At 42.3% G+C, this 14,387-nt stretch overlaps 1 protein-coding gene across 5 annotated transcripts in view; it reads right to left on the minus strand.

Moving 5' to 3' along the window:
* Window positions 1–147: 147 nt before the first annotated feature.
* The window catches only part of ANKZF1 (ankyrin repeat and zinc finger peptidyl tRNA hydrolase 1), a 21,749-nt gene continuing 7,509 nt past the window's right edge, over window positions 148–14,387 (minus strand). For all 5 annotated transcript variants that reach the window (XM_034433763.3, XM_034433761.3, XM_034433760.3 and 2 more), the window contains exons 5-18: window positions 13,594–13,691; window positions 13,263–13,365; window positions 12,296–12,489; window positions 8,916–9,031; window positions 7,606–7,753; window positions 6,682–6,904; window positions 6,147–6,311; window positions 3,975–4,124; window positions 3,433–3,528; window positions 2,932–3,184; window positions 2,399–2,510; window positions 1,577–1,744; window positions 736–806; window positions 148–652 (exon numbers count right to left, since the gene is read on the minus strand). In XM_034433763.3, the coding sequence (XP_034289654.1) occupies window positions 532–652; window positions 736–806; window positions 1,577–1,744; window positions 2,399–2,510; window positions 2,932–3,184; window positions 3,433–3,528; window positions 3,975–4,124; window positions 6,147–6,311; window positions 6,682–6,904; window positions 7,606–7,753; window positions 8,916–9,031; window positions 12,296–12,489; window positions 13,263–13,365; window positions 13,594–13,691 (2,018 nt within the window). In that variant the 3' untranslated portion in view covers window positions 148–531. The remainder of the gene's footprint in view (window positions 653–735; window positions 807–1,576; window positions 1,745–2,398; window positions 2,511–2,931; window positions 3,185–3,432; window positions 3,529–3,974; window positions 4,125–6,146; window positions 6,312–6,681; window positions 6,905–7,605; window positions 7,754–8,915; window positions 9,032–12,295; window positions 12,490–13,262; window positions 13,366–13,593; window positions 13,692–14,387) is intronic.

Genomic DNA, 14,387 nt, shown 5'->3' on the forward strand with positions numbered 1-14,387 from the left:
GAAACAGATGTAAAGTTCTTTGTGCTTTATATGAAGTAGATCAAGGCTCTACCTTGATTCTTAAGACATCTATTGCCACTTGTGAAAGTACTAAGAGATAATCAGATAGCATTAGGTAAAAAAAACCAGCACTCAAGGATTCTTCCATTTTTGTTATCTATGATCTTTGTTCAGTTATTCCTTAATATAGCCTTCTGTAACCAGCACAGCAAAGATGTATTACAATTCTTAACTTACAGAACTCCCAGTCAGCAGTTAATTCTAGTGGGGCAGGCCCAACATATCTGGCGAGAGAAGTTGCTCTTTTTAACCAGTTCCTAAATAATCTAGTTTAAAATTGAAAAAACTACAGTCTTACAAAAGAAGTTCATTTCTCAAATAACAGCAGTCCATATTAGCTTCCTATGAAGTACTTGGAAACCATTACTTGTGACTTCCCTGCTGTGCTTAATCTTTCACCATTCTAAAATGATAACTGTCCCGGGGTGAGATTTCTGTTGTAGTCCCTTGATGCCAAAGCAAAACTTCCAGCTAGGATGGGGCAGTTTCCCCTCGTCGATGGGCTTGGAGACAATTTGTGGAGCAGAAGGAGAAGTCAAGATAATGGAAAGGAATGCAACCCAGTAGAGATTCCCCACAAAACCAGCAGCGCCTACAGATACAAAAGATGAAAAATCATATGGTTTTTTTTACACAAAGAATGTTTCTTAGGAAGTTTCCACCCTCCCAAAATACCTGGTATTGGTCAAAGATGCACCAGAGTCTTTTAATTGAGAAGCAAATCTCCTCTCAGCCATCAGAGCACGCTAGAATGAAAACAAACATTTAGGAAAAGGTCACTGTATAGAAAAAGAATGGCCTCCATCTTTCTGTATGAAGTTCAATGCGTAAACAGTCTCAAACGTTGATGAAAGAATTTGGACATTATATCAAACTGTAAAAGAACTTCCTACATCTCTAATCTATTGGATTTATAAGGCTACCTAACAAAATATAACTAGGAGTAACATACAACATAAAATAAACAAACTAAAAGAATCGTATAATACTAACGTAAACAATTTATCAATATAAAATGGCAACTAAGCACAATCAAAAACAATCAAAAAGTAACTTTGCCTATGAAAAAAACCTCTCCTAGGGTGGGTGGGGGATTATTTCATAGCACAGATGCAGCCTTCCAAAAGACATGCTTACAATAGTTTCCATAAGGTGGCAAAATTTAAGAGAGGGAACCTGGGGCATGCTCTCTCTATGGGAGTGTGTGTAGTGGGCAAATGTTTGGAGAAGGTGGTTCTGCAAGTTTACTACTACTAGGCCGTGTAGAGCTTTAAAAGTGATAAGCAGAACCCTGAATCCTATTGAATCTTATTGGAAGGCAAAATAACTTCGAGTAGCAATGTTAGATGGGTGTAATGAGCTGTTGGGGGCAATAGGCTGACTCTGTAAACCACTCAGAGAGTGCTGTAAAGCACTATGGGGTGCTATGTAAGTCTAGGTGCTATTGCCATATTGCAGCAGAACATTTCAGTAAACACGAATGAAAACTGCTATTTAAGCCATTTTAAGCCCTAACCTTCTCACGATCACTGAGCAGGGCAAACCGCCTTTTCTCTTCCTGTTCTTGCTCCAGAAGTAATTGTGCTTCACGGTCTTCTCGTTCTCGCTGCTTCCGTAGGGCTTTCTGTGTTCGTCGGCGTTCTGCTTGTCTGGCTTCCATTTCTGCAGTTAGAGGGCCAGGCACCTGTGGTTATATTGCATATGTGAATCAAGCAGAACAGGAGGAGATCCCAATAGCAAAAAAGAAAAAGAAAAAAAAAAGAAAAAAAGAAAGAAAGATGATCTTAAAGAAGACATTAATCTTCTCTATATCCTGTGCAAAGCTTTCCTCCCCATCACTGTATGAATGCTTCTTAGACAAGATGTAGATTAGGCAACTGAATCAAAAATTTAAAGTTCTCCATACCTAAAGATGACCTTCATTAATGGACATCCAATGGATGGCATTTTAGCTGATGGATGTCAACTCCCATCATTCCTCCCTGACTAAGTTGGTCAAGACCAGGGGTCGGAAACCTTAAACACTCAGAGAGCCACCAGAAAGCCTAACCAGAAGCCCCCCATTCAATTCTGGAGCCAACCGGAAGTCTGGTTCCCCCACTATAGAGTCTCCTCCTAGCACGGTGTCCTTTTTTCTCTGCTGACTGGAAGTCGGTTCCCCCACCATAGAGTCTCCTCCTAGCACGGCCTACTTTTTCCTCTATCTGTCCTAACCGAAAGGCCTATCAATTGTGGAGCCGACCAGCGACAGGGAGCCACAGCAGAGGGATGAAAGAGCCACATGCGGCTCCAGAGCTGCAGGTTGCCGACCCCTGGTCAAGACCTTGTTTCCACTCACCTGAGCTCGGGTGTAGTCGTATCTCTCTGGCTGTTCACCCATGAATCTACGGAATTCATTACGGGTTTGCTTGTTGGTAGACACACAGTATGGAGGCTGTTCTTTTCTGTCCCTGGCGTATAAAACAGTGGATGATTTATAAAGCAAAAGTCATAGAACACTTACAAGAAGGAGCATCTTCAAGATAATCATTGCTGAGACAAAGAGATGGGGAAACTTTTCCAGCTATGAAATAGGACAACTCTCTTCTAGTTGTCCTATTTCATGGAAACCTCCATGTAAATATGCCAAAATAATTTTGAATACCTTGGCTCTTGTAAAATATTAATTCCTTATATTTATGAAAATCCTGGACCCATAATGACTGAAAGGGAAACTAAGACACTGGTGGAGATGCGACAGAAGAACTTCTTGTTGCTTATCTCAGCTGCTTATTGCTAAGTTTGCAAGTCAGATCCCATGCAGAGATTAAATACAGTTTAAGACTGGGGATAACTCAGGCCTCAATATATCCCTCTCCTGATGGACATTACCTGATGGCAGGGTCAGCCCCACTCTCCAACAAGAGCCGCACAACTGCAGTTCTTCCTGCTGCTGCCGCCACATGCAAAACAGTCCAGCCACTCTCATCCAGGGGTGTGTTGAGCAACTGTTTTGTGACTTTATCGCTGCACTCACTGTTATCTGTTGTATTATCAGCCATTCCCAGAAGATGCTGTAGGGCTCCGATGTCTCCCATTTTACATGCTGTAAATAAGGCATCTTGCAGAGTTGTGCTGGGAGCATCTGGGAGGAAGCGAAAAGTATGTTCCAGGTGCATTTGAGATTATTATTTGGAAAGATGAGATGACTGGGGTTTATATAGCTGCCCATTCCATAAAAAGTGCTTCTGGGCAGCTAACAATAAAATCATCAGTACAAAACAACATACAACACACCCACCCCCACAATCCAAAAGCATCTAGCCACAGATCCAACCTGCCAGCACAGGATCATAGTCTAGAATAAAGGCCCACACATGCTCCCAAACTCACCTTGAGACTCTTGCTGTTCTTGGACCTCAGTTGACTCTGGTCCTCTACATACTGAGGTACTGGGTTCAACACTTCCTGAAGTCTCCATGTTAGACTCTGTTTCAGAACACATAGTAGAAGATTCCCTGATTTTAACCAGTCCTCTTAAATCCTTGCCTAATATTTTAGCACCAGTAGGATTTAAAAACAGATGAGATTATACCTGGGATTTGCTAACCTGCAAATTCTAACTTTCCTTATCGCTAGCCATGCTGGCTGGGAAATCAAGAATTGCAGTTCAGCAACATCTGAAGGCTACAGAGCATCTCCTACTCTAGGTGACTCAGATGATGTTTCAAGATATCACCAACCTCTTAGCAGACTCTTCGCCCAGAACCTATAGTACATTGGCTCCTTGTCTTGGTTTGCAAGACTATAAAAAGAAGGATCTGCCAAAAAAGTCAATCTAGTCTTGTCCTGCTTGCTATCCTTGGAAGATCATTCCACAAAGCGATAAACCTAATAGGTATACTAAAAGTAGGGTCATTATTTCAGTCACTTACTTGGCGGTGTCTTGGGTTTCCTCCTCCTCTTTTTACGATTCTGTTTTGGTGTCACCTCAAATTCACGTAAATCTAATAAATTTAGTGTCTCCTCCACCAGTTCCAGATTTTCTTCCCCCACTTCTTCTTCCTCTATCCTTGCTACAGAGCCTGTAAAAAAAAAAAGCATAGCTTGGTCTTCTCATTTCCAGATGAGAATGGGAAGAAGGGGAAGAGAAAGAACTGGTTACATTTGTTATTTCATATTATTCACCTGTATGCCATCAGTCATTATTAAAGTCTGCTATGATCACACCCTATACATTAGTAAACTCTGTGCTGCCTGAAACATTTTCCTCCAGGGACTTCTCATTAGGCTACTAACCACTCTAGGCAAAATCCCCAGTATTTATTTATTTAGCATATGGCAAATACATGGATTTATAGTGGTTCAAATGTTAATGTCCAGTCCACCCAGCCATTCAAGGACAGGGTGGTCTATGTTGAAAAAAATCAAACATTGGGCCAGTGTAAGCTCTTGATGGACATTCGGACACAATGTCAGCCCTGGAGGCCATCTTTTTCTTTGGATCTTCAGGGCTGCCAAAGTGCTGTGGGAAATTGGGAGGCGGGAATTGCATAGAGTGGTGGAGATATCTAGCCATAACATTCCTTTCTCTGAGAGTCAAGGACATTCTGCCTGCACCTGGAGTGGCGTGACTGGGAGGCATCTCCATTTGGGATGATGCATTGATTGGACTATGTGATGGACATGTGGGTGCAGGGGAAGAGACTTTGACTTTCTTTTGGGTAGGGAAAACCTGGAAGCTTTCAGATTCGGGTTTTCACAGATGTGCCAATATGACATCTCTAATAAAGTGGAACTTTGAGGAACTTCTAGCCTCGGAGTCTTCTTTCGTTGGGGGTGTTACTTGGAACCCTGACACACGATGTGATGGATATTTTGTCAAGCAGCCCACAGTACAATGAAGGGTAGAGACAAGACCTCATTTGAACAATGAATCCTAGCAGACACCATATATAGAGCCGAGGTGGCGCAGTGGTTAGAGTGCTGTACTGCAACTACTTCAGCTGACTGCTAGTTCAGCAGATCAGCAGATCAAATCTCACTGGCTCAAGGTTGACTTAGCCTTCCATCCTTCTGAGGTGGGTAAATGAGGACCCAGATTGTTGGGGGCAATATGCTATTTAGTATACTGTCTTTGGTGTAAGCCACCCAGAGTCCTCGGAGAGTGGGCGGCATAGAAATATGATTAATAAAAATAAAAATAAATGTTGGGTACAGATCCTGTTCAGAGTTGACCAATGCTGGCGAGGAAGGTCAAAACCTGGCATCTTTTGTGTAGGGTCATCTATGTAACTGCCTTATCTGGGCATTCAGCAGCCCATTTGGCTTTCCACTGTGTGTTAATGTCAAAAGTTGTTAGACAGCTGTTGAGCGAGTGCCAGAGAGGGCTTCCTGGATTTAAGCCTGCCAATTGATAGATGAGGAAGATCAGCATGCACAGGAAGAAGTGGGTTTCTCAAAATTTTGTTGTACTCCTTCACTAAGGCTTCCTGCCTTCGTAGAGCTGGTGGTGCAATGTGGCTCTAGACGGGAGCCAGCAAGTAGGAGTTAGATTTTATGCAACCGCTTATGTTCCTCATTGTATCATTTAGTCTAGCATCGACCTTGCTAGTGTGGCAGCTATTAAGCCAAATGGGCGCAGTATTCAGCTGTGGATATTTGTTAACTTCAATACCTGTAATACAGGTAATCCTTGACTTACAACTACAATTGAATCCAAATTTTCTGTTGTTAAGTGGGTTTTGCCCCATTTTATGACCTTTCTTGCCTCAGCTGTTAAGCGAATGACTGAAGTTGATGTTAGTACCCAGTTGTTAAGTGAATCTGGCTTCCCCATGACTGCTTGTCAGAAGGTTGTCAAAGGGGATCACATGTGCTTGGGACACAGCAGCGGTCATAAATATGAACCAATTGCCAAGCATCTGAATTTTGATCACATGACCATGGGGATGCTGCAAAGGTCGTGTGAAAAATGGTCATAAGTCACTTTTTTTCAATGTAATTTTGAATGGTCACTAAATGAATGGTTGTAAGTTGAGCACTACTTGTACTCTTTTCATTCTGTACACCAGAAGTCAGAAAGAAAGGATGCAGAAGATACCTACACTGATCAGGAAGGGTGACAGAATAGGAATGTATTCCTTCAGCTTCAAAATGGCTGCCCTCCTCACTAGTGCCAGAAGGCTGTAGAGATGCTTCATCCTTACGAGTTACTTTTTTCCAGGTCTTCCGAGGAGAACTAGTCAGATCTGCCACTGTTGTATTATTTCCTTAAAAAAAAAATCAGAATGTAATTTTAATTTACTTGTTTCTTTCCTCTTAAAATGCTCAAATTGAGATTACACTTCCAATAGCACCTCAATGGCATAGTTTTGAGTTAAATTTCTATAACAGAATGGAAAACTTACAAGAGCAGGACAGAACAGAACTTCAATATGCTGGGATAAGACTAAGAAAACTACTTGCAAAGTTTTTAAGGTATAGTTACAAGTATTTGGGTGGTGCTGAAGGGAATAAAGAAAGAAACCATTCCAGAGAAAGTTTAATTATTTGACTGGCAATGCATTACAGACCAAAAAAATTATCTTTCAAGTGCTAAAAGTCAAGCCAACAACAGAGAAAAATTAAATGACAGCTCACCGTATACTAGCAGACTGCTTAAAGTCCCATGGACCCGTTCCACCTCACGGAAGGTGGCTCTTCGGGTGCTGAAAGGAATACGCCGGATACGTGGGTCACCTCGCAGAAGAGGGCCATGCTTGCTGCTAAAGAAGAGAGCTTGGTTATTGTGTGGAGCACGAAGGAAGATGCACTCTGCTTCTTTTAAATAATTTGTCCAGCTTGTTAGCAGCTCCTGAATCTCCTGTAAAAAAATATAATAGGAACAACTCATGCACAATATTCAATATCGGTGTGAGCCAGTTTAGCAGCAGGGTACTACGATAAGTACTGGTTTGCAGCTTAAATGCAAAATGTGATTCAAGAGATCCAGGTATTTTCTTTTCCCACAGAATCTTTTTTAACATCCCTCAGAGAGGGAATTATAATGGTCTGTGACAATAATCTTGTAAGCAGGAGAAAGAGCTGCAGCCTAGATAACTATTGCGTAAGAGGTATCACAGCCCACAAAAAGAAAAAGGGGTACGGGTGGTGTCTCAGAAGAGAACCTCCTTAGTTTTCTAGTACGTTAGAGGGGAGAAAAGTACGTTCAGACCTGCAAGATTCTGTTACTGTAACCTTACAATAAAGCTAGAGCTAGTATTGATGGTTTGTGCTTCTTGCCTGGACTATCTCAAAGGGCTGACAGGAATGCAGACACAGTTCAAATGTTCCAGCAGAAAGCATACTGATATGCAGAAACTGCAAAAAGATGAATTTGTGTAGCTAAGCTATAATGATCCATCTATATTTATGTTTCATTACTTGGCTGGACAGGCCCACAAAATTATTATTTTTTTCTCCATGAAGACCTGGGCAATCTCACTCTGAAATAGGGCCATACGAAGGATCCAAGACCCCTTGAAACCTCTCACTTTGCAGGTTCCCTCTTGGCTGTGGACTTACTTTAAGGAGAGCAGCCTCATTGTAGCGCCGTAATGAGGCGCCAGCAGATTTTGGCATTGTCCCCTGAGCATCCCTCATTCCTTGGCCTGTACCTCGTCGAGCTCGCACTGTGTACCGATGGAAAGTTTTGTGTGCCAATATCTCATTCCTGGGAACAGAGAGAATATAAACCTTCAGCAGAAGTAAATACTTAGTACCATTAAGAAACTACACAATGAAATGAATTCAGGTTCTAGCTGAGAGAGAGACAGAGACAGAGACAGACAGACAGACATCTTCCTTTGTTACACAAATGTGTAAAATATCCTAATATACCATTCCCTTTTCCACCAATTCTCTCCCTTATGTGAATTGTCATGACATCAACATCAGTACTAGCCTGGAAACTTAGGCTATTTCCCCATATTTTATCAGAGACAGCCTGCAATGAAAGGAAAGGCAGCTTGACAGAGGCACAGTGGCAGCTTCCCTATTACAGTTCTGTCTTCTTTTAATACTTTAATTCCTCTCTGCTAACATATACAAACACTTGTAATGTTTGCCTGAAGGAAATAGATACTATATAGTATCTTACATAAATTCCAATTGTTGGATCTAAGCAAAAAAGGAATGAACTGTAACTCAGTGTTCCTGTATATATGTGTGGATGTATACATATACGCAAAACAACTCTTAGAGTTTTTTTACTACAAAATGTTGCATTTAAAAGAAAAAGAATACCTATGGTCCTAAAATTCAAGCTAATTACATGTAGCATTCTCTTCTTATTATCTAATCAAAATTTTAAAATGACTTCTGAAATCCTGGGTCACAGGGAGTGAAACTGGGTTTCATTTTAATTGATTTAATCCCCAAGAGGACTGAAATAAGAGTGATAAATTCAAGGATTGGGGCGGTGGGGAAGAAGGATTCCTCCATCCAGGGAGAATTCTCATATATGCTGCTTGCCTGAGAAATCTCCTTTCTTTTTAATCACCTTTCTTGCTTCAGAAAAAGCTAAGCCAGTGTCCATAATGTGCATATGCAGTACAGATCAATCAGTCGATCTGTCTGTCTGTCTGTCTGTCTCCATCCACCCACCCACCCACCCACCCATCCATCCATCCATCCATCCATCCCCTCAATAAACTGTAGTACACGATTTATACCGGTAGAACAAGCCAAATAATCTGACCAAAAATTAAATCAAGGATGCTTTAATGTTAGGTATGCGCAAGGCCATGGTGTCCTTCAGCCTTCTAACAGATTTGATTTACAGTGCAGAGAAGACAACACACACCCCGATAACAGCAAGACCCTCCATTTCTTACCCCTGAAAAACCACTCCAGCAAAGTGACCTCCACCAGCCATCAGGATAACCCAAGAGGTTCTTGGGTTCTGCCTCTGAAGGGAAGCCACTAGCTCTGCAGGCTCTTCCAAACTGCCCTGGAGATACAGCAACCTCTTCAGTTAGTGAAAGGTTAAACTAAGCAACACACACACACACACACACACACACACACACACACACACACACACAAACACCTGCAAAATGGCTGTTTGGAATCTTTACGATATTCTTGGCCTCCAGAGAAATGTTTATTTATTTATTTATTTAAATTTTTATACCACCTTTCTCCCAAAGGACTCAGGGCGGTATACTAAAACAACATACCCATAAAATTTAAAAATGGTTTAAAATATATTAAAAATTTGGCCCTTATATTAAAAAACTACAAACACCCAATTAAAATTCATTTTCTAAGCCAGCCCACCCTGTTGAAACAATAAGAGTATTAAGGGCACGGCGAAAGGTACGTAGGTCAGGGATCACCCAAGTTGCGAGCCCTCTCTGAGGGGGCCAAGGTCTCACCCCCAATAGTCAGCGTTGGAGCCAGCTGGCTATGCCGGACGCCGAAAACCACAGCCACTCGGTCTTGGAGGGATTGAGTCTGAGCTTGTTTCTCCCCATCCAGATCCGCACAGCCTCCAGGCACCGGGACATCACGTCAAGGGCATCATTGGGGTGGTCTGGGGTGGAGATGTACAGCTGAATGTCATCAGCGTACTGATGGAACTTCACCCCAAAACCACTCACTCAGCGGCTTCACATAAATGTTGAACAGGAGGGGCAAGAGGACCAACCCTTGCGGCACCCCACAAACAAGGCGCCTCGAGGTTGATCTCTGTCCCCCTGCCAACACAGATTGCGTACGGTCAGAGAGGAAGGAGAACCACTGCAACATTGTGCCCCCCAGTCCTAACCCCTCCAACCGACGCAGCATGATACCATGGTCGATGGTATCAAAAGCCGCTGAGAGGTCTAATAGGACCAGGACAGAGGAGCAACCCCTGTCCCGAGCCCTCCAGAGATCATCAACCAATGCGACCAATGCCGTTTCCGTGCTGTACCCCGGCCTGAAGCCCGACTGGTACGGCACTAGATAAACAGCTTCATCCAGGTACTGGGGAAGTTGTCGCGCCACCACACTCTCAACAACCTTCATCACAAAGCAGAGGTTGGAGACTGGACGATAGTTCGCTAATACAGCCAGGTCCAGGGAAGGCTTCTTGAGGAGGGGCCTCACCACCGCCCCTTTCAAGGCGGGAGAGAAGAAACCCTCACTCAAAGAAACGTTAATAATCACCTGGAGCCAGCCTTGTGTGACCGCCCGGGAGGCCAGCACCAACCAGGAGGGACACGGGTCCAATAAACATGTGGCAGCGCTAAGCCTACCCAGCATCCTGTCCACGTCCTCGGAAGTCACAAGGTCAAACTCCTCCCAGATAGCACTCTCAAGACCCACCTCCATCACCCCATCTGAACCTACCCAATCGGAGTCCAAGCCTTCCCGAACCTGAGCGATTTTGTCATGCAGGTATTGCACAAAATCCTCAGCCCTTCCCTGCAAGGGGTCTTCTCTCGCTCCCAAATGAAGAAGGGAGCGGGTCACCCTAAACAGGGCGGCTGGGCGGTTCTCTGCAGACGCAATAAGAGCGGAAAAATAATTAGATTTTGCCACTAGGTAGATCTTAATATGAGACCTCACCAGTGTTCGGTCAGATTCGGAGCGGCTGGCCCTCCAATCGCTCTCCAGGTGTCTTTTCCGGTGCTTCATCTCCCTCAGCTCCTCAGAAAACCAGGGAGTCAATTGGGATCGGCACTGGGTCAGAGGCCGCAAAGGCACGACGCGGTCCAAAGCTCCAGCGGCCACTAGTTCTTCAGTCGAGTCATGAGCCAGAGCCTCAGGGAATGGCCCAAGCTCCATCAGGAACCTATCCGGATCCATCAGGCGCCTGGGACGGAACCACCTAGTCGGTTCCGTCTCCCTGCGGCGGGGGGTAGCGGCTCAAAAGTCTAGTTGAAGGAGAGAATGATCTGACCATGACAAGGGCTCGATGACTATGTCCCCTGTTTCTAGACCATTCAACCACTGACCAGAGACAAAAATCAAGTCCAGAGTGTGTCCCCCTGTGTGAGTAGGGCCTTGAATTAACTGGGTCAGGTCCATGGCCGTCATGGAAGCCATGAACTCCTGGGCTGCCTCCGACGTTTCACCGACAGATGGCAGGTTGAAATCCCCCATGACCATAAGTCTGGGGGTATCCACCGCCACCCCGGCTATTACATTGAGCAGCTCGGGCACGGCCGCCACTACGTGGCAGGGAGCCAGGTACGCAATCAGCAAACCCATCTGCACCCCACGACCCCACCTCACAAGGACTCACATCCAGCTATCTGAGGTACAGTGGCCTCCCTCAGACAAAGACTTTCCTTTATAATAGCCTTTATAATGTTAAGGTTTTTATGTACGATAAGGAAGTTCTGCATTTCCAAGCAACATAAATACAAAAGTAAAAAACAGTGATTCCAAAAAGGTGTTCTTTTCCACAGAAGAACATGGGAAGTTGGAAAACCGCAACCATTCATCCCACAGAAAAAGACTATTCTTTCCTAGGGAACTGTAACCATGAGGCGGGAAAAATAATTTCAGTGAGGGAAAATTGCAAAGTGGGACAGTATGGGACTTGCTTTGTTAACACATAGCCAAGTTAGAATGATTTTGAAAGGGCTATTTGGTTCCAAGTTTTTAAAAAAACATGTTTTTAGTTCATAAACATCCCTGTTAGAAATAAGCTGGCAGAGAAAAATCACAATAAAAAAACTAGGGCAATTGACAGAGATATTGGTAATCATTGTTTAGCAACTGCCTCATTTACCAACTGTTCACACATCAGTGATGAAACAGTAACTTTTTTATTACATTTATGACTTTTATAGGTCTGTAAAACAAAGAAAAGCTGAAGTTATGCTTTCACTGAGCGATCACTTTGTTTAATGATCAAGCTGCCAGTCCTAATCATGGCTACTAAATTAGGACTAGCTGTATTCTAATGTATTGACCACAAGAATTGAAGAGCAACCTCAGATAGATGAGATAACAATATTGGTCAGAGACTCAAAATGCTTGGAAGGGAGGCTGCAGCCCATGAAAGCAGAAAACTAGGTGGAAAAAACAAAAGCAGTTAATAATACTGCAGCATACACTGGACGACTTAAAACCTGGATCGGATGTCCAATGTGCGTCCTTTTGTGTTTTACAGCTGAAAACTTAAGTGCTTCATTTGCTAATGGGCAACTAGTGATTAAAAAAGGAAAAAGCTAGAATAAGACCAAGTTGACTCTTAGCCATAGTGTTTCTGACATGCCTTTGTAGTGTTTAGCAGTACACAGCGAAAGACCGAAATGAGTTGGGCTTCAGAATTTTTGAACAATACACGTTGAGAGCGTGGATTGAAGTAGCTGGTTCCTTTTCTTTCACCATTCAGACAAGATTGTGATTCAGATTCACTAGTTGACTCACAGTCACTGGAATCAGAACCAGAGATACTGGAGACATCATCTGCATACAAGGTAACAGGGGAAAAAAAAGATAACAAGGTAGAAATATCATCATTGGAAGGTGTGTGGGTTTTTTTTGCTCTCTCCAAAATCCAAAGAGCTTCTGCTAAAGAATTAGTCCATACTATTAATGTTAGACGTTTTCCTCCTTAAGGTTTCAGTTGGGTAAAAATGACTTTTTGAGCTAAAGCATTAAACATCCCTATTATCTAGATAGAAGTTTCACTAAAATAAAAAGGATTCAAACACTACAATGATAATAGAACATTAGATAATCTAATTGAATATGAAATGCTAGAATAGGGCAGCAAAAAAGATGAAGTGCTAGATTTAGGTAGCATCTATTGAAATATAGTTTCCCATCATGATAATTGGTATAGTATTTAAATATACAGTGTGGTCTGGTGGTGAAGTCACCCAGCTAGAAACCAGGAGAGTTCTAGTCCCACTTTAGGCATGAAAGCCGGCTGGGTGACTTTGTGCCAGTCACTCGATCCAACCCACCTCACAGGACTGTTGTGGGGAAAACAGGAGAAGGAAGGAGTATTATATATGTTTGCTGCCTTGAGTTATTTATAAACTAATAGAGGTAGGATAAAAAAATAATAAACACATAATTGGTGATTCCAAGGATTCACTTTCAGTAATCTGTTAACGATTTCATAGCTGGATTATTAGAATCTTTCTGCTAGGCCAGAAGTTAGTTGATTGAAATCATAAGAATTAACAGAATCCTCAAGCAATAATGGCTCTTATCCATATATTTTTCTTCACCTGCTTGAGTCTTCGCTTCAAATTCTTCAGCTGTGAGCATCTGACGTCCCAACAATCGCTGTTTTAGGTTGAAGCGATGCCAATCTAGCCGATAATGCTCTTTCTGAATAGAAATAGTAAGTAGTTCAAAAGATTGATCTAAATTTCTTGTCATGAATAGGCAAAAACTCTTAATGAACCTGAAATGCCTTTATGACTTTACACATAGAAACAATTCCCATCAATACATGGCTATCTTTGCAATGGTTTGAATAATTTAAAATCCCCAGATTTCACTTGAAGCAAAAGAGACTGCCCTGTTCATACAGAAAATACTTGCAGTAATGGCTACCTGTTCATCTCGATTCTCAAAAGCCTTTGAGCAAACAGAACAATACATCCGGTCTGATACTTCTAGGATTAATTTAGCTTGCTGGAGTTCCTTGGTTTCTGCAAGAACAGCAAAAAATGGGCACTAATAACACAAAACTATGTGATGAATGTATGTCTTTATAAAAATTCACTGAAAAAAAGCACAGCATTTCATCAGTCACAGAAAGGAACACATTATCTGTGACAGAAATTGATTTATACCAGCGTTAAAACTAAAATGAAAACATATTTTTTAATAAAACCCAATCCTGTCATTTGGCTTAATAAGATGAATTCATATACAGTTACTCCTTGACTTATGACCAGTATTGGGACTGGATTTCAGTCATAAATCATAATGGCCATAACTCAAGTCACCCAAGTGACCATATCCAATTTGATAACTGTTTTTAGGACAGTTAAGTAAACCATACAGTTGTAAGCCCGAATCCATTCTCTCAAAATCTGGATTGCAATATTCCCATGTATAAAACATAAAAGCAGAAGAGTAATAAATTAATTTTAAATAGTTGCTAAAGAAATAAATGTACTAAATTTGCATACTAATCATGAAGATTTCAGGTTTATTTCTACAGTCAGGTCCAGAAATATTGGGACATCGACACAATTCTAACATCTTTGGCTCTATACACCACCACAATGGAGTTGGAATGAAACAAACACAATGTGCGTTAACTGCAGACTGTCAGCTTTAATTTGAGGGTATGTACATCCAACTCAGGTGAACGGTGTAGGATTTACAGCAGTTTGCAT

The sequence above is a fragment of the Pantherophis guttatus genome, chromosome 1 (assembly GCF_059756535.1).
Source record: "Pantherophis guttatus breed Tessera chromosome 1, ASM5975653v1, whole genome shotgun sequence".
Lineage (NCBI taxonomy): Eukaryota > Metazoa > Chordata > Lepidosauria > Squamata > Colubridae > Pantherophis > Pantherophis guttatus.